The sequence below is a fragment of the Clytia hemisphaerica genome, unplaced genomic scaffold (assembly GCF_902728285.1).
Source record: "Clytia hemisphaerica strain Z4C2 unplaced genomic scaffold, Clytia hemisphaerica genome assembly, whole genome shotgun sequence".
NCBI classification, from domain to species: domain Eukaryota; kingdom Metazoa; phylum Cnidaria; class Hydrozoa; order Leptothecata; family Clytiidae; genus Clytia; species Clytia hemisphaerica.
Window position 1 is genome coordinate 154,654 of NW_027103308.1, and position 21,965 is coordinate 176,618.

Genomic DNA, 21,965 nt, shown 5'->3' on the forward strand with positions numbered 1-21,965 from the left:
GTTCAATTATTATATTATTATCATTGTATATTATACATTGTTGTTTTTGTATATTCACAGGTTTCCAATCTCCTCTTTGGAATTGATAACGGATCTTAAAATTTTTCACAGCTTCTTGTATCCCTTTCTTGAAAGACCAGATATATTAAAACACCATCCCCCACATTAAAAGGTAAAAACTTGGCACTTTATTATCATAAAACATATATTATTTTTTCACTGAAAGTTTCATAACCTGATTTTATTCAGATCTCCTCTCACAAATCTTACCACATTTAAGTACTCCCTTAATACAATATACATTGTGTTTTTGAACTTTTTCGGTTCTGTTTACCGAATGGAAAACATTAGTGTAACACCTTGAGCTTCTTACCCACGCCTTCCACCTTTCCTTTTGATAGTAGGAAAAAACAAACTCATTTTTTTTCAGTTATGACCTGAGCCCGTGGGTAGCGTTGCGAGACCGACTTTCGATCCTCGGAGTCTTAGCGGGACTTAAATGAATGAAATTAGTCAAATTTTGTGAATTGTACGATCCTTATTGAGGCTAATTTGACCAAATTTTTATTTTTAAAGGAGCAAAAAGTTGAATTTTCTTATTTTTCCAACCCTTGGCGGGACTAATCTTTCAGGTTGCAGAAAGGCATCCTTATTGTCTACACATACCCGTAACCTTTAATTGTCTTACCTCCCCCTCTGGTTTCTGACAATTGATAAATCTTAACGAGATTGTGAGGCTACAATTGACAGGAAATATGTATAAAGTGATAACATAATTCTCGTAGAAACATTTACTCTCGGGTACCTAATAGCCGCCCCCCCCGCTAATTAATTTTTCGAAAATTTTCCACCCAGGACATTCTTCTTCCAACCTCCCCTCCCCGCTTATTAATTGGGAGAATGTTTTTGAAAGCTCCCTCTTTTGTCCTAATTTTACTGTACCTTAAATGAAGAAATTTTGGCGGAAAGAAAATTTGGCGGATTTGACTGAAATCCGCCAAATTAAGTTCCCGCCAAAATTTCTTTTTCCGCCATCCGCCAAATTAAATTCCCGCCAAATTAAATTCCCGCCAAATTAAACATTTTGAAAATATGATCTCTTTTAAGGTGTTTTTGCTATTTTTTCGCTGTTTTGACGCCATCTTAAGGTTAAATTTTTAAGCGACCGCCAAATTTAGTTTTTTGGCCATCCGCCAAATTAAATTCCCGCCAAAATTTCTTCCTTTAAGGTAGTAGCCTCCTTTTCAAAAATTTTCCGCCCAGGACATTTTTATTCCAACCCTCCCCCACATATTAAGTTTTGAGATTTTTACAACCCCCCCCCCCCCGCGTATTTCAACCCACCCCCCGGCTATTAGGTACCCGAGAGTAGTTGCTTTATTTTCAAAATCTATCTATTCCATAAACAAAAACCAAAAATGTATATACATCATCACAAATGATTTTTAAATTTTGAAATATTATCATCGATGGAAATTTTTTTATTGAAAATTGTCTGGATTTTCTTTTGGTGGGTGGGGGGAGTTTTGGATTGCGATTCTTAGGGAAAATTTAAGTCACAAATAAATACATTATAACCCAGGCAAAAGGTTTTTAAATTTAACGGCCGATATAGCTTTATAGAAATTTTTTGTTGTGTCGGCTGACCTGGTTGACCAATTCAAATTATTTTCGATTTTTTTTTCTTCAAATATCCTATAGTTGCCATAATTATTCACCCTAAAAATTTGGATTAATTTCCTAATTACTATTTCAAAGTCTTCATAAAGGGAGAATTCGGCAGATTAGAATTCCTGATTATGATTAAAATTTTTTTGGGTTTGTAGATTATTTCGTTTAATTTTCTCAAACGAACACAATCTTTTAAATAAAATGAAGAAATTAGACCTGTTTTTCTTATCACGAGGATAGTAATAAAATAATTTAAAAATAAAAAAGGGATGAATCGATATGAATTTGATAAAAGGGACTAAACTTAACTTGAACTAAAGATCGGAAAAATATTGTCTCTGAAACACTCCTTAAAACGGCTAAACGCGGTCGCACATTTATGTTCAAACAGTGAAGTGGTTTTGGAACTTAAGAATAAATCAGTCTAAACTTTAATTGCTATAATTTGTTTGCCTGTTGATTGCTCTTTTTTGACTATGGAGATTTTAATTAAAAAATAATTTTCTCATGCTATATATCAACATTTTAAAATTTCGGAATTGGGAATTTGAATTTTTTATAAAGATTGTTTTTGATAGAGTCAAAGTGGGAAACCAAAATAATATTTGAAGTTGTCTCTCGTCTAACTTTCCTTTATTTCAAAACATTGGATCTATAACAACTTTTCTTAGTTCTTCACCATTCATTGATTTGCAAGAATATTACAATGTTGTACTTCGAATTATTTTCTTGGTTCATTTTTGCTTGCAAAGTGTTATCAACAAATGGAGGTGATCTTATACCTATTTTTTTATCTTTCTGATAAAACCAGATCTTTTGAACAGGAGAATTACTACACTACGCTACTACATTACTCCAAAATTCTTCTGAAGCCTTCGGGTGTTCTTAATTTTTTTGAGGTTTGACTCTAAAAATGTCCCTAATTTTACCATTTTAAGAGCGTTTTTGTGCAATTTTTAAAATAAATTTGGTCGTTTTAAATCTGCAAAACTTTAAAATGTTCTCTCTTGATATTTTTGCCGTCAGAGCTTTATGTCCTTGTTCTAGTTTGTTCCTAATCTTCTGACCCTAAGTGTGAATAATTTTCTGATTTTTCCAACCCTCACATGTACTTCCAGGGTAAAAAAGCGGCGCACAACCGTGCCCTTTGCTTACCTAGGTGCCCCCGGGGTGTTGAAACTAACACACTAGAACACTAAAACACTGACACATTTTCTTTTATATTCCAGATGACGGAGTCGCTTCAAGTTCTTTGACGAAGATTCTAAAAACATCATATGATAAAAGAGTCAAACCGTTTGGCAGAAGTAGGTATATTTTTGAGGAAAAACTAAAATTTATTTGAAAATAACTGTGGCGGAGAACTGTAGTCCTCATAGAATAATCAAACTTTTTATGCTTATCTCTAATGAGGCATGTGTAGCTTATTTCCTCTTACTTCGGTCGTGAAATTTGCACACTTTGAGACTTGTTTTCCCGTGTATTCCAGGCTTTATTTACGTTACTGATAAGACACCAGAAGAAATTATCTGACGCTATCAGTAAGCATCAAAAAGCCAATAATACGCGGGGAACGAACGTTGATATCGATCTTGTCTAAATTACAGGCTTCCACCAAATCACGTGTTCTCTCGAGTGACTTAGGGCAAGTCTCAAAAACCTAACAGTTTACCCTAAGTTTTCGCTACCAATAGAAGCCATTCAGATATCCACTTAGGGCTCTAAAGTACCTCTATATGTTGAAGTTTATGACTCAGGTTGTTACCTAATTAAATATCACCCCCAAAATCTATAATTAAAGAAATTGTAATCATGACGTAATACTTTGATCGAATAGCATACCGTCGCGAATCTAAAAATAGACATTGATTTTTTAGTTTGACTGAAATTCAACCCCATCACCCTTTGCGTTTATTACGCTTGCACGCAAATTACACTCAATTACAAAGAACAAGTAATAACTTTCACGACTTTTGAATTAAGAGGAAAAGGATTGTGCGATTGAATTTCGGTTCATTAAGATGCATCTTTGGTCCAAATTTGACAAAGATTCAACGTGTACTTAGAGAGTTTTTTTACGATTTATGACGTCATAATTTGATGACGTCATAATTCACACTTTCTTTGATGATTATTTTTTAGGTTAATATTTAATTACGTCACAACCGGGTCCTGAGACCTTAAGGTATAGGTTATCTAAAAATCCATAAGTGAATCGCGGATTCGGGATATTTCTGTTTCTAAAAAATCTAGACACGCCCTAACTGTGTTAATGAGCTAATTGATGTAGAAATCCTAGTTGATATCTGGTGTTATTTTTTCAAAGTCTTTTAATTCGGAATAAAATGAGCTAATTTAACTAAGCTTACTCTAAGCTTTAATTTATTTTTACATCTAAAAGATGGGACACTCGATTTGGAAGTTCAAATATCAGTGGTAGCAGTTGGTCCAATCAACGAAAAAGATTTTGTAAGTGATTTGTTTTTTCGTTTGTCAGTTTTTTCGTTTTTTCGTTTGATTTTGATAAAAGTGATGCGTATCGTGTATGAAATTCCGTCCGACAGTTACCCCTGTTTTTTGTCTTTGAGGGGTATTATCCAAATTAAAATGTAGGGCCCGTTGAACGGCGAATTTCGCCGGTCCAAGGCACCAAAAAAATTACAATTCGCCGTTTGAAAATTTCGGTTCGCCGCCTCAAGTACATATTTACGCTAATCAATACACTGCACTTGCTAAGAATTTGCCGGCCTAGAATCTAGAAATCGCTAGAGTTAATTTTTTTATTCGCCAGCCTACCAAAAACACAGTAAAACCCCTGAAAATGGTCGAACTTTGCTAAATTTTCCAAGATTCTGCTTGATTAGTGGAGAGCTATAGAGAATCTAAGTAGGAAAATTAAGAAGACAAGGGAAAAAACAGAAAACTTTTTTCCAGCAGAAGTCCCTTTTTCGAGAAGCTACCTAATCAAATCCATTTCATCCTCATCTCTATTAACAGACCCGATATAGTAGGGGGGGCAAACCCTTAGGATTCGTAGCACCTTTCGTGGGACTCAAATACATGTGATTTGTTCGAAAGTAGATAGGATTTTGAAACTTTTTTGAGAGGGGCCCGCGAATTAGGCCTGGAAAAAGTTTTTTTTTCCAAAATAACTGACGTTGTAGGCAAAACTAAAACTCTTAACCCCCAAAATGAGTAAAAAATTGACCATTTTTAAAAGTCGAATTCAACAGAAATGATTGTTATCATCCGATGGAGCATGAAATTCTGAGCAAAAAAAGTATACTACAACAAGTACAGGCTCTCAAAATCTTTTGAGTCTCAAATCCTTCAATCCTCCTGTTAAACTTTTCTGTTGCGTGGGGTCAAAACTCTTGTGTTTTACAACAACAAAATAATCAGCTAGAGAAACAGATACTTTTATAAGTCGCTTAGCGCTTTCCGAAATAAACATCGATTTTTCCATTTCTTTTTTAACGTATATGGTATTATACTTTAGGGTAAGCCATCTGGTCTACAAGCCTTTTTTTCGATCATCTCGTCTAACAACACGAAGAACAAACCTTACCTTAACCTTATATGGAAAAAACTTTTTTTCCGAAAGAAAATTTAGGATAAGGGTCACTTTTGATGAGAATATGAACAACAGTGGATAAAGTTAAATTTAGAGATCAACCAAATTATCGAATTGAAGTATAAACTTATTTTCTACATAACATTGACGTCTATGCCTGTCGGGAACGGATTTAAAAAACCTATCATTAAGGGAATCTTCGGTTCTTTTACTCTCTTGCGACCTTTTAATAGTAAGGTCACTTTCCCATTAGAGGAAAACATTTGGGGCAATTCACACGAAGTTCCTTCTTTCGAACCTCCTTCTTTCTAACGAGAATAGTTCTTTTCATAAATTACGTCAAGGTCAAGAGCAACGCTTACCTCGTTTTCCAAAATATTGTTACATGTTTTTTTTATAAGCATATGAAGGCTCAGATTTGCAGAATTCCTAAGCATAACATAAGCATATATGTCAGCCTGAAATCTTTTTCAAATTGTCATTTTTTATCTAGGTTAAGTAAAAAAAGACATTCCACGGTTTCCTAGATTCCATTGCTCCCGAAATCTGAACAGATTTTTACAAAATTTCTGAAATTTCACTAAAATCTTGGCTCGGAGTGAATCATAAGCATAAGTTATGCATACACGAGCCTGACCAAGGGGCAAGAAATATACTCTTTTATAAAAGTATCACTTGAAGACTGAATGGATTTAATCACCGTGGTAATGGTTTCAAAACGAGGCAGTCTTTGTATAAGCTGAAGAAGTTCAACATTGTTAGAGTAAACGGCCCCCTTTTTTTTCCTTTCCAGACCTTCAGATTGGATTATTACTTGCGACAATGGTGGGTGGATGAGCGGCTTGTCTTCCCTGAAAAAGGTACATTATTACAGTATACCCTCGCTCACTCGAACTTCTATTATTAAAACCTTCCTATAATCCGAGCATATTCCCAGTCCCCGTCAAAGAGAAACCCTCTTAAAATAGTACTTTCTTTAATTCGAAATTTATTTGTAATTGAAATTGTAATTGAATTCTCTCTGTAATTCGAGCAGATTTGATTTCCCGTTCGAGTTCGAATTAGCGAGAGTCAACTGTATTTTTTATTTAAGAAAAGGTACATTTGATGATGCTCTTTAATTCGAAGTTCTACTCTTCGGCACGTACTATTATTCGATATACATGTTATTTTATAAGCATAACGCTTATAAGCATAGGGTGAATCATAATCATGATTCATAAGCATGTAATATGCATAAGCTATGCTTGGATGCTTTGAAAACTTAAGCATACACGATAGCCTGACCAAGGGGCAGACACTTGCTTATAAAAAAAACATGTAGTATTGAAAGTTACCGTCGAATAGGAATATTCTCAAAAATAATGCTCTACCATTCGATACGTTCTGTTATTTCATGAAAATTTCCCTTGAAAATCGAATGCGAGAGCGTCAACTGTTATGTTTTTCATTAAAAATTTCAAACTTCAATTTCATTGTAAGTATATTCTATGGCCTAGTTTATAAAAAAAGGGAAAAAAAGAAACAAACAAACAACAGCCGAGTCTCGACCCACATTTTACCTTTCTAGAAAGTAGGCGTATAAAAGGTTTTTTCGAACTTTGACCTAATTTTGCAAGAGCCTTGTACAATGCAAGCTTTTAGGTTTCGGCATTTTAGCCTTTCGGACCTCTATACTTCATTATGTTTAAATTTCGATATGATAGTTTCACGATGTTAAAGTGGCGACCCTTGGCTTAAAATTCAAATTTAGCAGGCATTCTGCTACCCGGGAGGGGTGTCACTCATATGATCTGGCCTACGTCATGTGCTGCGCTTAAGGGTGGGGTTTTTCAGCATCCAAAAATGCACTGTAATAAGAGTACGATTTTGAAAAGCAGATTTTGCGCGGAACATACTGTCGTTTCGAAATCGAGTAGCCACCCCCCCCTGGGTTCTGCCAACCTTTTGAGTTATGAGCCTTTTCATAAACTACGTCACGAGCAACGCTTGCCTCGTTTTCAAAATATTGCTATGTTAATTGATTCCCTGATGAGTTCTTCAAACGTAGTTGGCTCTATTTAAAACATAGCACTTGGCGCCTCAAGGGATCTGATCACCTTGGTTATGGTTTCAAAAAGAGGCAGTCGATGTACTCAAATTATTTATGAAAAGGCCTATTTCTTCCTTCAGTAAGATTCATTTTTCAAGTTTATTAGTCTAGTATGCTAGCTAAAAAATCTGGCTCTAAGTCGTTTCTTTCATACAGGGTGTCCCGGTGTAACGAAAAATAAGTACTCCCTGGAAAAAAGTACTCCCGGAGTACATTTTTCCCAGGAAAAACATACTCCCCAGTACTTTTTTCCTAGGAAATTGATACCCCCTCTGGGAAATTTGTACCCCCAGTAAGGGAGTACTTATATTTCCTGCAGAATCTGAAAAAAAGAAGACTCTGCATTGCACTTTAATAACTATTATTCAAAATTTTATATACTCGACAAAAGTCATCAAGCCCCCTTCCTCTACCTTTACTAAAGATCTTTTGAATTCTGAAAATGATATATTTGATGCTTCCAACGGATTTAGTCTGGAGAATAGATAAAGAAAACGGGGTCACTTTTAAGATTTCGACCACGTGGTGCCAAGAAATGGCTAGTTTTAGGCATAAAGAAATCGACATTTGTGGTAATTTCCGATGACGCAATCTATCCATCGCAATTTATCCAATCGGATAGTCCTGACTTAATAGTATTCAAAATTGTGTGGTTTTCTAGAATTTGTCTCGATCTCTCGCCTTTTAGGTCGATAAAAACACCAAAAAACTGCTGAGTCAGCAAAAATTCTTGATAATTCACGATATTAAGATTAAAATATCTGCTGATCTAGTCATTAAAATTAAGGTATAATCTCAAAAAATGTAGTAAATAGCCGAACGTGCGAACCACACTGGGCTCAAATAAACTATCGTCCCCAGGCCCCGAAAATCAAAATTTTGAAAAAAAATGAACATACAAACACACCAAGGAACAAGTGTGCCAAATTTCAGCAAAATCCAACCATTTTCGACGTCTCCAGGCTGCCCCAAAGTTTTAGCCTCGTTTTGGCGAAAAACTCGTCCCTAGGCCCCAAAAATCAAAGTTTTCAAAAGATGAAATAAACACCCCCAGATATTCACCCAAGGATCAAGCGTGCAAAATTTCAGCCAAATCCGACCATTTTTGAAGTCTCCAGGCTACCCCAAAGATTTAGGACATACTACATTGTCAGATTGTAGCTCGACTGAAGTTGAGAACAGGGGGTACTTTTTTCCTGAGGAGGGTACGAATTTCCTAGGAAATAAGTACCCCTAGGAGTACCTATCTCCTAGGAAATTTGTACTGGGGAGTACTTATCTCCTGGGAAATAAGTACTGGGGAGTACTTTTTTCGGGGAGTACTTATTTCCTGTGACACCGGAAAAAAATCGTATGTCAGAAAATGACTACAAAAATGTTTCTACTTGTAGTACACGTTTTTTTTCTTCTTCAAGAAACACACTTTTAAGAAACATGAGGCTCAGAATGCCTAAAAACTAAGAAACATTTAAGAAACATGCTGAGGCTGAGAAGAGAAAATAACATTTTTTAATTCGGTTTTTCTTAAGAACCTTCCAATCCAGCCTTCCATGTGGCTGATTTTTTCAAAAAGTTTAGAAACATGTAAGAAACATTTAAGGCTCAAAAGGTCGATTTCTTAAGAAACATTGAGGCTGCTTGGTAAAACTAGTTTCTTAAAAAAAAACGTGTAGTGTTCTAAGATAGGACTTTTTTCCGGGACATCCTGTACTGTTGGCGGGAGAGTCAGATAACACCTACACACCCCTTCTCGTAACGCTCAGAAGTGACACAATCACAGTGTGAACTTTTTGTTGAAAAAATGCCCGTCTTTTCATTTCTAAAACATCCATATCTTTAGACGTGATATTTAGAATTCCCAAATTTCAGCGTCGAAATAATTGTTTTCTCGACATTTTTTAAGCTATCAAATTATGATCACAGAAAACTGTATGTTCGGTCTGCCCTGCTGACCCAAGCCGTTCCTGAAGACTTTGCAGAAAGATCGAATTCAGGAACTACGTGTCAAAGGTTTCCGACAGACTATCTAATTTTTTCTGTCAGGGAAGATAACGTTTGGAGGAAATCCAAAAGATTTGATTTGGTTACCGGATTTGTTTGTTCGGAATTCGAAAGAAGTCAAGATGCACCAATCGTTTCAACAATCCATTCGAACAACTATAAATCATGATGGTAACGTTTACATGAGCGCAAGGTAAGAGATGCGAGAGAACAGAACTCTAAAATAAAAATTGAAATACACATTTGTATGTTTTTTTATGGGAGCCACATCATTGAAAATTTTCGTAGCTCGGGTTATCATTTTGATACATATGGTATGATCTTTACAAAACAAAAGCTTGACAGGGAGGCCTCATGAGATACCGCTTATGAAAAAGAAAATTCAACTTTAGAAAGAAAATCTTTCATAGGTCTGTACTCACTCGATGTTTTTAACAAATCATTCCTTTGTTTCGAAAAGTTACATCAATTTGATATACTGATTCTGGTTAAATTGACTGAAACTGTCGACCTAGTATCGTCGTTGGTTTTACCAGATCAAAATTGAAATTCCATCCAAAACACAAATACAGTTTTTTGCCCCTTCAGTTCAGAAACTCTAAACTCTACAAATGATGCAATCTCTCCATAAAGTTGAACAATTTTTCGAACCTCCTTTATGAGCGTACGAAAGAGGGGACTATAATTAATTTTACATTTTATAAATTACAGTTAACTCACTCTAATTCGAATCTGATACTTGTGTCTCTCTGTAATTCGAACTAGAATATTGGCTCCCTCAGCTGGAGAAAATTTACATTTTTTTTTATAAGCATAACGCTTATAAGCATATGAAGGCTCAGATTTGCAAAATTCCTAACTATAACATAAGCATATATGTCAGCCTGGAATATTTTTCAAGTTGTCATTTTTATCGATTTAAAAAGGTTTGGTAGAGGTCAAGTAAAAAAATAGACTTTCCGTGGTTTCCTACATTCCACTGCTCCCAAAATTTCACTAAAACTTAGCTCAAGGTGAATCATAATCATGATTCATAAGCATGTAATAAGCATAAGCTATGCTTGGATGCTTGAGAACTTAAGCTTACACGATAGCCTGACCAAGGGGCAGACACTTGCTTATAAAAAAAAACATGTAACTTATTCTCTGTAAATCGAACTTTTCTTTAATTCGGATAATTTTTTTGCTCCCTTGAAGATCGAATTAGAGAGAGTCAGCTTTACACTTTTTTTACAATAGAATAAGTTCAATTTGTTCGTGTAACATGAATCTACAGAATTATCCGATGGATCACCAAACATGTGCCCTTTCTATGGAGAGCTGTAAGTCTTTTTTATTTCAATTCATATTTTCTTTTATAAGAACAAACTATATAAGAACATAAAGCTTCGATGGCCAAAATGTTTAGAACAAGTTAAGAACATTTTAAGACTTTGCGGACTCCAAAACACCCGATTTCTTAGGAAAATGGATAAAAATACTCACAAAATGATGAAAATAAGAACATTTTGAGGCTTTAAATTCAAAAAGTTAAGAACGGCTGAAGGCGTCAAAAATTTTGGTTGATCTTATATAAAAAAACGTTTATCCAAGGTTGTGTACAAGTTAAATTTTTTTCTTGAATCTTCTACAGACGCATACCAAGGTAACGAGTTGAACATTTCTTGGCACCAAGCACCCATTGAATATAAACCAGAAAACATTCAAGTTGAAGGCTACAAATTGACCAGCATTGATGCTTCCTCTGATGTGACAAATTATATGACTGGTGGTAAGGATGTTGTTTTTGCAACCTCGTCCCCGTGTATCCCAGGCTTTATTTACGTTATTTGATTGACGCCAGAGAATTATCTAGCGCTATCAGTTAGCATCAAAAAGCTGATAATGCACAGGGAACGAGGTTGAGGCTTTCGTACTTTTTTACTTGGGTAAATCGTAAATTAATGCGTGTCCAAATTTTCGTTAATTCTTCGGACCCATCGTCACCCCTCCTAGCATAATAAATTATACCTTTAAAGAAGCGCATTACTATGTAGAACATGAAAATCGGTGTTACTTAAATTTAGGTTTTGCCAATTTTGCGAAAAACCGCAAAAACCAAAAAATGCTGACGTCAGCAAAACTTGTTTTTTAAATAACTCCAGTTTGGCTAATGGTATAAACATGAAATTTGGACCAAAGTTGCATATCAGTAATAAAAACATTTTTGCATAATCATTTTTTTCAAATTTTGCTGACGTCAGCAGAAATCAGCAAAATACGAAAATTTGCAATAAAGTGCAGACATCAGCAAAATTTCAAAAAAATCTTTTTTCATAATGATCCTTTTAATAATGTGCAGCTTTGGTCCAAATTTCATGTTCATACCATTAGGCAAACTGGAGTTATTTAAAAAACAAGTTTTGCTGACGTTAGCATTTTTTGGTTTTTGCGGTTTTTCGCAAAATTGGCAAAGCCTAAATTTAAGTAACACCGATTTTCATGTTCTACATCGTAATGCGCTTCTTTAAAGGTATAATTTATTATGCTAGGAGGGGTGACGATGGGTCCGAAGAATTAACGAAAATTTGGACACGCATTAATTTACCCGAGTACTTTTAAATTGAAGGCCCCAATTTCTAGAGACAGTGATTCGATTGTTTTCACGGGGTCCACGGCCAGTCGGCTCGGCTATCTTCGAACTGAACGGAAGCGAAGCGGGGCTCGAACCGGGAATTCCTGGTTTTAGACGCTGACGTCTTGACTACTCGGCCGTTACTCCTTAAAATGCAACACCGGCGTGTTTGATTGTTCGGGGAACTTTTGGATTGTAAGTGCGATATCTCTTCAACAAACAAACAACAAACCAAAGCTCTGGGAGTACTAGGGTTGGAGAACTTTGGGAATGTGTGGACGTGGCTTAAGGGAAACGACCTTTAAAGTGACAAAATCAGCAAAAAAATGACCCTGACAGAAAATTTTTGAAAGCTGTCTAACTTTGGAGAGATTTCTTACTTACTTTCGTACTCTCAATGAGATCAAAAAGTAAGTAAGTCTGCGACCGCAGTCGGAGGCGACCCGAAGGCTCCTCTTTCGATAGCTATCTACCCGAAAGTAGGGGAGGGCGCCACTCTTTCTCCTTGGATTTCTCCACTTACCCTTGATCCTTCTCTTAGTTGCTGAGCATCAAGCAGAGAGGCATCAAGTACCATTTTGGAAATCTTTGGTATGACCCGGCTGGGGGTTGAACCCACAACCTTGCGAACCGTAGCCGGATGCTCTACCACTGCACTACGGTCGCTAAGAGATCAAAAAAGGAAAACCCCGACCTTGTGAAAAACTATTTTTTACTTTGTGCTGTTTTTTGTAATACTTTGAGAGGCTTTGAGAAGGTTAAAAACGACCTTTACCGTCTGCACATACCCAGCACCTATCTTTGTATAAACACCGGACAAAGTATTTCAAAGACTGACTGATTTCTTTTATTGCTTCTCATTCAGAGTTCTTCCAACTACTCCACATATACTTACACGTGGAACGAACTGTCTCTTACTACATCTTTCGTTCGTACGTTCCAAGTTCATTTCTGGTGATTATGACTTGGGGTACGTTCTGGTTACCTGTCAACACTTATCCTGCTCGAGTTGGTATCATCGTTACGAATTTCTTGGCAAGTGCTTTCATCTTACAAGGTAAATTCAAGTGTTGAACTATTCTGTTGGCGTTGATAAATTTGGGAAGGTTTTTGCTCTAAAATGATACTCTTTCGCATATTAATGACAAACAGAATTTCTATAATTCCTGCCAAACACTTCAAATTTCGGCTATTGAAAACATTACTTTAAAAAAGCTGTTCAAGTCACCTTCAAGAAATTATAACACATAACACTTTTGAATGTTTCTAAATATTTGTACCTACAATCCTGGCCATAATATTTGAGACAAAAGGGAAATTCCCACGAAATCTTATAACCACAAGTATTTTGGAAGCGCTCTAAATTAGGTTAGACGAATAGATTTTAACTCTGAGTTTTAAATCGTTTGTCTCTTATATTTCAAAGTTTTAACTTATTATTTTATCACTTGTGCGAATACAATGGAGTCTCTTTAACTTGAACAAATCTTATTGTCCCCACAGTTAGCAATACCTTATACCGTAAGTTGGTCTAGTATCGACATCTCTCGTCTAATTCCGACACCCTTCTTTAGAGACAGGAATAATATGAGAGTTTGAGTCACTGATGGAAAAAGGATTATTCCTCTGTGACCACTAAGCCAAGAAAAACAGTTTCAACCTTTCTATCAATTTCAGCTGATAAAAAGGGTGTCGGAATTAGATAAGGGATGTCGACATTAGACCAAGTTACGGTAACCCTTACTCCATAACTCGAAATTTCCTCAACTCGAACAAATGTGTGTCTTTCCCGTACGTGTTTTAGTTATGCAGACTCCATTGCACGATGGAATCATAAATTTTCTTTTACGTTTAGGACCAAGTGTGAGTTACTAAATTTCCACAGACAATAGAAATACTTTCACTTTTAGGAGCAAGTGCGATGTATACGAAGGTTCCGTACACGACAGCAATCGAGGTTTATCTGCTGGTCAATATCACTTTCATTTTGACCGTCATGCTGGAATACATCGCTGCCATTCAAACACCCAATTTGTCAAAGGTATTATATTTCAATTTGTAAGTTTTTGTCAAAAAAAAAAATGAGTACGATCTTGGCAAACAAGCAAAATAAACGGAATTTTCTTCCTCTTTGTACTGGTACTGGTCAACCTCGTTCCCTGCGCATTATCAGCTTTTTTATGCTTACTGATGGCGCTAGATAATATTCTCTGGCGTCAATCAGTAACGTAAATAAAGCCTGGGATACACGGGGACGAGGTTGAGTACTGGTTTTAGTCTATAATTATCGGATTTGGTTGAAAATTTGAAAATATAATAAAAAGGTGTTATTTTTCACTAAATGTTCTTTTTGTTAAGGCCAGGGCAAACCAGTCCAACATTTCATCCAACATGATTTTCAAATATTGGATGAAATGTTTGATGGAAAAACTTGCGTTGGATGAAGCAAAAATCAAGGCCGATCCAACATTTCATCCGACATGACTTGGAAAAAAATGAAAATTCAAAAAAATAAAGAAAAAAGTACCACCAAACCAATCCAACACGAAAAATTACACAATTCAACGAGAGAGTTTCTTTGATCTCGCCGCAAATGTTTATCTGGTACTCGATGTAGAAATTTTCTTCCGACACGCTAAAGCTCTGAAGGTTGGGAAAATTTTAACATCTGGAACCTTTGGGTTACCATTTTTCATTTTTCTGTAAGGTTTCTCAGGCAGCAGAGATTTTCATGCTAAATTCAATCGGGTGCAACCGATAGTCAATCAAAAAGTATAAGGACAGCTAGACACGACTGTGATGCGGTACATCAAACGATGACTACTATAGGTCTCCGATGGTATATTGGTCCGCTCCTTTAGAGCTTTAGCGTGGGCGGCTGCGAATACGCCATTGGAATATCAGATAACGCAAATGTTGGATGAAATGTTTGATGGCGATCAAACTTCATCCAATACCGTCCAACACGATTTTTTTCTTCTTTTTTTAAATTTTCGTTTTTTTCCAAAAATTTGATTTAACTAAATTTCAGAATGTGTATCTCACAAAAACTTTTCCAATTTTTCGTCTGCTTTTAGTCATTTTTGTTCAAATGGGAATTTGGTATTTTCGTTCTGACAGGGTTCCAAATTTACCAAACATTGAAATCTGACAAGGTCGACTTTTTGCACATCCCCGTCGGCCGTCAAGGTCCAGGGATTGAATTAACGTATCGCATTTCGTCATTTGCGATGTGATTGTGAAATGTACGACGCAAAAATTCAAAGTTGAATAGTTGAAACAAGCATTTTATTTTGAATCTTCAAGCAAATACATAACTCTAACTGTTACTTTGCCCACAAATTATTCTTTAGAGTAAAAAATACATCGTATACATTAAAGGCGGGAATTTAATATGGCGGACGGCCGAAAAAATCAAATTTGGCGGTTGTAGGATATTTAGGGATCATTATTGACCCTAAATTTCCTACAACCGCCAAATTTAATTTTTATGTTGAAAACCAAATTCTAGATTATCTAGGTCAAAATTTGGCAAAAAAATTTCTTCCTTTAAAATGTATTCATAAGAACGTATCCTGAAAGCTGAAAAAATTTTGCGCACTGTCGCGTGTTTCTTTAGCTCATTTCGATCCCTTAGGCCAGTGCTCATTTAAGGTACTTGTAGGTTTTTTTTAAGAACTTCCGAAATGTGTTATTTCTGGGGCCTTCGGACAAGTTTTCTTAAAAACGAAAATGAACTTATCCTTCAGATTTTTAAAGGCTCGAGACGCAACATTCAAAATATCGAATTGAATGACACAGAAGAAAATGGTTCGACTCTTCTTAATACAAAAGAAACTGATTACAAATCTGGACAAAATGATGTACAGAAAGACGCGAAATCTGGACACCCTTTAGACCGACTTAGTCGTTATGTTTTTCCTTCTATGTATGTAGTATTTTTAATATGCTATTTCATTTCTTATAGTAATTTGTAAAATAGTTTATTTCGAGAAGATAAATATTTAACCAAAAATGTCCGATATGTAGAACTGTACCCTGTTATCTTACTTTGATGATGCCGCTGGAAATATATTTATAAAAAATTACACTTTAATTTCCATATAACATAGCTTTACTGAAACGTTTATTTTGAATTGTTCAGGATAAAATTTTAAAATATCAAATTTAATTCCATCATTAAATAATTTGACATTATATTTTAAAAATGAATTGATTCTAATTTTTACTATATCCAGCTACAATTGCCTAGCATTTTAAATTATAACAATAACAAAAATAATAAAAAATTACCGTCTAAATAAAAATAATGAAAGTTTATTATTAAGGCCTAACACTAAAATAAAATATGGATGGTTCAAAGAAATGAGGACTTATGCAAAGATTAAGTCGAAGATAGATGTTTGTGCTACAAGAAGGAAAGATTTCCTAAGTTTATATTACAATAATTAGTAAAAGAGAAAATTTTATGTGCTTATAACTTCAAAATTAGAAAATGTCATTTTACCATTGGTCTCGTGCTTTTTTAAAGGCACCTGGAATTATTGTCACCATATCAATTCCATAATTTACACACCATTCTAATACTTTTCTACGTATCTAACCGATCCAAAAACGTCTGTTATGAAAGATCAGCTTTTTGTAGATTGCATGTAGAGGAAACATCCAATAGCAACCCCTACTACCATTACGGAAACCATTAGCAACCAATTCGATGAAGTACTGAAAATGAAACGGATGATTTTTGGATTCACTGGACAGTTTTTTAACTTGGTTGACTGTTTTTAGTGCATATGTCAATAAATTTCTGAACGTTTGGCGAATACAATAAAACAAGGGGTGAATACAGAAGCATGTGTTTTCACGATAAGGTACATCCACTGTTAAAAAAGGAGAAATATATCTTTTTAAACTTGTTCGAACTTTCAATTTGTTACATTGATTAGTAGATTTTATTCAAATTTCTCTCGAATACAGCGTGCCCCAAAAAAGTAGAAATATTTTTATATTAAGTAAAAAACTCATTATCTAGCTTAAAATAATTGAAATAAGACTAAAATTTTCTTGTCAATGAATATCAAGTCCCAAGATGAAATATCAAGTATACAAGTCATAAAATTACACATAAACCATGAGGATTTTAATTTATATAAAAACTTGTCAACTTTTTTGGGACACACTGTATGCAGGGCATCAAAATAATTATCATTATTGTGAATTGTGTAAAATTGTACAGTAAATTAATTGTAAGCTCTTAATTGTGGTTAGAAATTAAAACTAAATGTTGGATACCTTCCCTCGCTGTCTGATGTTGTGACCTAAAAAAATGAAGAAATCAGCGGATTCGTAATTTCAAAAAATCTCACAAATATATACTGCTTTATTTATAACTACCATGGTATTTTAATGGGATAATCTTTCACGGAGACTTAATTTTGCAAATTTCACTGTTGGGAGACAATATTTTCACAATCCTGTGCCTTTTACTGCCCAGCCAAACCTTGCATGTTAGTTGTTGAAATACATACGCATTATTAGCGTTTCTTTGATGCCAAACATTTAAAAAGTATACAGTTAGGCGAAAATAGAAAGATGTAGTGTTCCCAGGATGCAGGTGAAGGAAAAAAGCTCTCATGCAACCGGCCGGAAAAAAACTTTTTGTTGCTATTTTTAATCACTTAAGATCATTGAAATAGAACTTTAAAGATAACTTTTATGTACAAACAGTAAGAAGTAAGCCCTGAATACTAATGTATCAACTACTAAGGAACTTGATTTACAAGCGGGAATATCTAGCTAAACAATGTTTGATAGTTTGAACGGTCAACTCGATTTTCTTTATGATGAACCCATAGTCTGCGGCCGGGTCAGAAGATTTATATTTTTCACCCGGCCGGTTTCCGGAAACACTACATTTTTTTATTTTTGCCTTACTTTGACGTTTTTTTAAGTTTTGTTTAATAATATTTTGTGGATAGGGACTTTCTTAATTTCCATTCCGCAAAATCTGAAATTTTATCCCATAAAAAGTTAAATCTGAAGAGATCTCTACAGCAGAATCTTAAAGTTGTTTTGAGCTTTTCACTGTAAAGTATTTTCAGAATAAAGATTTTCACCTGAGTCTTTTTAGGTGTAGCTTCTTTTACAACATCATCCTATAAAAATAAAAAGTTGTAAGGATATCATATACTGTATACCATAAACTTGAATCCTATTGGTGAAAAACCTAAAATTAGTTTTAAAAGTGGCTCTGAAACGAATAGACCTTTTTTTAAATATCCAAGACATTCCCACCTCATGCAAATCACCAATGTAATGATCATCTAACAAACTTCTAGCATCGGTAGAATGACCCACATCTTCAAATTGTTCAGTGCCATCCTGACCTATATAGTATAAAAGCATTAAAATATATTCAAAAACTTTTTGCCAAAAATGGCAAGCTTACAATATATTTTACGCTGAATCTGATTTCGAAGAATTTGTTTGTATTTATTTTCACAAAGGTAAAATTTCTGCTCTTTCAGCTTTTTTTTGTTTTTTAATGTTATCAAATAAATAAGAGCATGAGTCTGCTAATGTCACCCATTTTCGGTTTTGTCAACTTTTCAACTTTAAGGCCCCAGTGAAAAATCTAGGTGCATGTAATAATGATACAAGCTGATGTTTTTTATCAGTCTTGATACTGGCAAGCTTAAATAGTCATTTTTTTCACTTTACAAAGTACGCAATTTTTTCAGGACAGCTTTTTACATCAAAATGTGAACGGAAAATAAGGTTTTTAGCAAATTGTCTAAATTCATTAGTTAATAATCTAGGCCAATCATCTCTGATCATACTTGATTTTTGTTTTTATTACAGCCAATGGATATAAAAACAAAATCTACAAAAAGATTTTTCAAAATGAAGTTTTTCCCAGAATAAATGCAAAAAGTTGCGGACATAAATTTTTCCGTTCACAAAGTTATGTCCGCACACATTTGATTTTCTAGAGAAGTGAAAGTGTTAATATCTATAGTTATTTGATTTTTAACCCTTCCCATCCATTAGAGAACCAAACCAAGTAACACTAAAATACCAGTTGTCCTTCATTGAAAAATAATCCATTTTGAAGTGAACAGGGTATGATTTCCGTTCACAATTTTGAGTTATGTCCGCACATTATTTTATCCTTTAAATTTTCAAAGGAGTTATCCTTACTCAGCGGAATCATTTTTCTATATCAAGGGTCATATTTGGGGTCATTTTATACAAATTTGAAGTCTCAAAGGCTATTTGTTGGGAGACGGTGAAACAAAACAGTTTCTCCAAAAATTAGTTATGTCCGCAACAAAAAGTTATGTCCGCAACAATTCATGAAGTTTTTTCAGCCCCCAAACATCATTTTTAGGTTATTTTGACAAATTATTGCATTTGAGGTCATTTTAAGTTGGAAAAAAACAGAAAAAAGTCTGATAATTATCCATTGGCAAGATTTCAGTTTTTCCACCTCATATCATATGTATTTCATGTTGCGGACATAACTATTTCATCTAAAAATGTTGCTGATAAAGTGTTTTTGCAAGCTGGCATGATGTTTTATCATATGGAAGTAGTGCTTAGGCTATTAGAAATAGAAAACAAATACTCTGATGCCAAGTTGAGGTCCAAAATGAAAATTTTAACAGAAAAATAACCTTTTTATTTCTTTGAAAATGATGGTTCTGAGCCTACGAGCTTGAATAAAGGATAAATCATGCATTAATTTGCATGTTAAATTCATTTTGTAGTGTTCACACAACATAACCTACTACACATTCACTTACAGACTGGTTAGAATTGCTCCAATAGTTCAAAACAGAGTCATATTCTGTAGCAAATTGTATGTTGCGGACATAACTATTTAAAGTATTTATCAGATTTTTAACCCTCTTAAAGCAGTTATGCTAACACATTGGCAATACGGTAAAGAGTTACATTTGTAAAAACCATGCATTTCCTTGCTTTTTTTCAATTTTTTTGTGTCCTCTAGGGTCGTTCTTCTATTAGAAATATGAGAAAGCTCTAATATCATTAATAAGTCTTCTTTTGTTCTTTTCGAAGAAAAACATGTAATAACTGACATTAAACCAAACCAAATCTTTTGGTTTTATATTGATTTAGTCTCTATAATATTCCTTAAATTTTGGCAATAGAAAAAGACACTCCAAAATTTTAAATAAATGATGTATAATGTCCTATGGTTCTACCCTGGAAGAAAAAAAGTTATGTCCGCAACACAGCATTATTATACATTTAATCCTTTCTATCGAAAAAGTTGAGTGACTCTCAAGGAAAAATCATATTTAATGATTATGAAGATGTACAACAGTTGATGTCAAGCTCGAATCTTAACTTTTAAGAAAAGATTTTAACAAAAGATTTTATATGATTGGATTCTCTTTTACAAATGAATCTTCAATTTTCAGGAAATCATAGTTACAAAGATCTTTCAAGACAACAAATTTCAATGATTAAGTTTTGGTTCAAGTACAGCAAAGTATTAAAAGCCAAATATAAACTCAATTTAATGTTTATTGCTTATTTTAAACCAAATTTAACAAAAAGTTATGTCCGCAACCAACAAGGTTTCATTTTCTAATTTTTTATTGAATAACTGAATTATAGAAAACTTTTGGTTTTTTGGAAGGCTTATGATGAGTCCTTCAAATCTAGAATAAAATTACCTGACCATAGCCAGTTTTCTTTTCATGAAGTCAAACTTTATGGGAATATTTTTTAGTATTTTCGATTTTCTTTTGAAAAAAGTGTCATAATTTGAAAAATATGCTATACTGGACGGTAAAAATTGCTTTCCAATGCAGCTTAATATATTAGCCATGAACTGAAATCTAAGACAAGCATTAGATTATGCATATTTTATCTCAAATGAAGTGTAAACTACAAAGAGTTTTTTGCCAAATTTGTCTGATTATAACTACTCTAGGTCAAATTTCTGGACCAAACTAGTTTGATTAAGCCCTGATACTTATGTTTTCTGAAAATTGAGGTCATTAATAAAAAAATTATCCAGGAATAAAACTGAAATTCAAAACTTTATTTTTTCCAAAATTTTTCACCTTTTTGGGTGACATTACCAGACTCGTGCTCATAATTTTATTTGAGTGATACTGAGCTTTATCTTTGACCTACCTGCTAACTCTAACAAAACTTCTTCTCCTCCTGGATGCTAGAAGATAAAAAAAACTTATTTTAGTTACGCCTCGATAATTATTTTTCTTTTCCAGTGGTGGTCGGAATATCCGATGAAAATCGATGTACTTTTGCAAAATGCATTGGAAATTCCACTCTTTTTGCCTTTTTAAATTCAATTGCCTTGGAAATTCATACATTTTCTTCTCTCCCCTTAGAATTTTCGAATTTTGGTGAAAACTTTTGCCCTCGGAAATCCTGTGCTGTGTCGTCTGCCCCCTGCTACAGACAAATTCTGGAATAATGGCCCAATATGAATAGTCATGGGATTTGCTTTACCCAGAATGACGGCGAATCTCCCATTAAACACAAGTTTTACACTATAGTTGAAGGTTTCAATTATTGTTAAGCCATTATAAGGAGTAAAATTAAGATGGAAATATACCTCTTCAAGGAATTTAGTTACATCGTAAACTTTGTTGTGAATGACCATCCAAGTTGACCGCCCATCATTATGTTTTGCAACTTCTTCAAGTTTGTATGTTTTGGCCATTTTCTCTTGTGATGTTTAGTGTATCAGCTTCTTAAAATTTTTCTTATCAGTGGCTATCGGTTTAGGTTTGGAAAAACTTTAAAAAGTGTTCCTTCCTTCAAAAGCATCAAGAGCAGAAGAGTCCAAAATGCAAGATCGTGCAGAGTCAGCTTCTTTTTTTGATGTTTACTACGTGCGATGCTCGGAACCTTGAGGTTTGTTGGTCTCCGTGGTCTTTGGGAGGGGAAGCCACACAGCACGGAGAATGTAACATACTCAAATTTCAGGGGGTAAATATACTTAATTTCAT

General features: G+C 34.4%; 2 protein-coding genes across 3 annotated transcripts; one reads left to right on the plus strand and one right to left on the minus strand.

Moving 5' to 3' along the window:
- The first annotated feature begins 2,261 nt into the window (after positions 1-2,261).
- On the plus strand, positions 2,262-15,974 carry LOC136812541 (glycine receptor subunit alpha-2-like). Its single transcript, XM_067069071.1, has 10 exons — positions 2,262-2,441; positions 2,901-2,978; positions 4,073-4,140; positions 6,039-6,105; positions 9,381-9,531; positions 10,578-10,660; positions 10,972-11,109; positions 12,818-13,009; positions 13,863-13,993; positions 15,702-15,974. Exons 1-10 carry the CDS (start codon positions 2,378-2,380, stop codon positions 15,927-15,929), a joined length of 1,200 nt encoding a protein of 399 aa, XP_066925172.1. The 5' UTR covers positions 2,262-2,377; the 3' UTR covers positions 15,930-15,974.
- Positions 15,224-21,843, minus strand: LOC136812550 (cytochrome b5-like). Of its 2 annotated transcripts, none has more exons than XM_067069078.1 (6): positions 21,569-21,840; positions 21,124-21,160; positions 18,247-18,338; positions 18,069-18,107; positions 17,245-17,270; positions 15,224-16,674 (listed from the first exon to the last, which is right to left on the minus strand). In XM_067069078.1, exons 1-6 carry the CDS (start codon positions 21,674-21,676, stop codon positions 16,584-16,586), a joined length of 393 nt encoding a protein of 130 aa, XP_066925179.1. In that variant the 5' UTR covers positions 21,677-21,840; the 3' UTR covers positions 15,224-16,583. The 2 variants fall into 2 exon arrangements, with proteins under 2 accessions (XP_066925179.1, XP_066925186.1); XM_067069085.1 differs by lacking the exon at positions 15,224-16,674 and adding an exon at positions 16,681-16,832 and having other exon boundaries at positions 21,569-21,843.
- Positions 21,844-21,965: the final 122 nt, after the last annotated feature.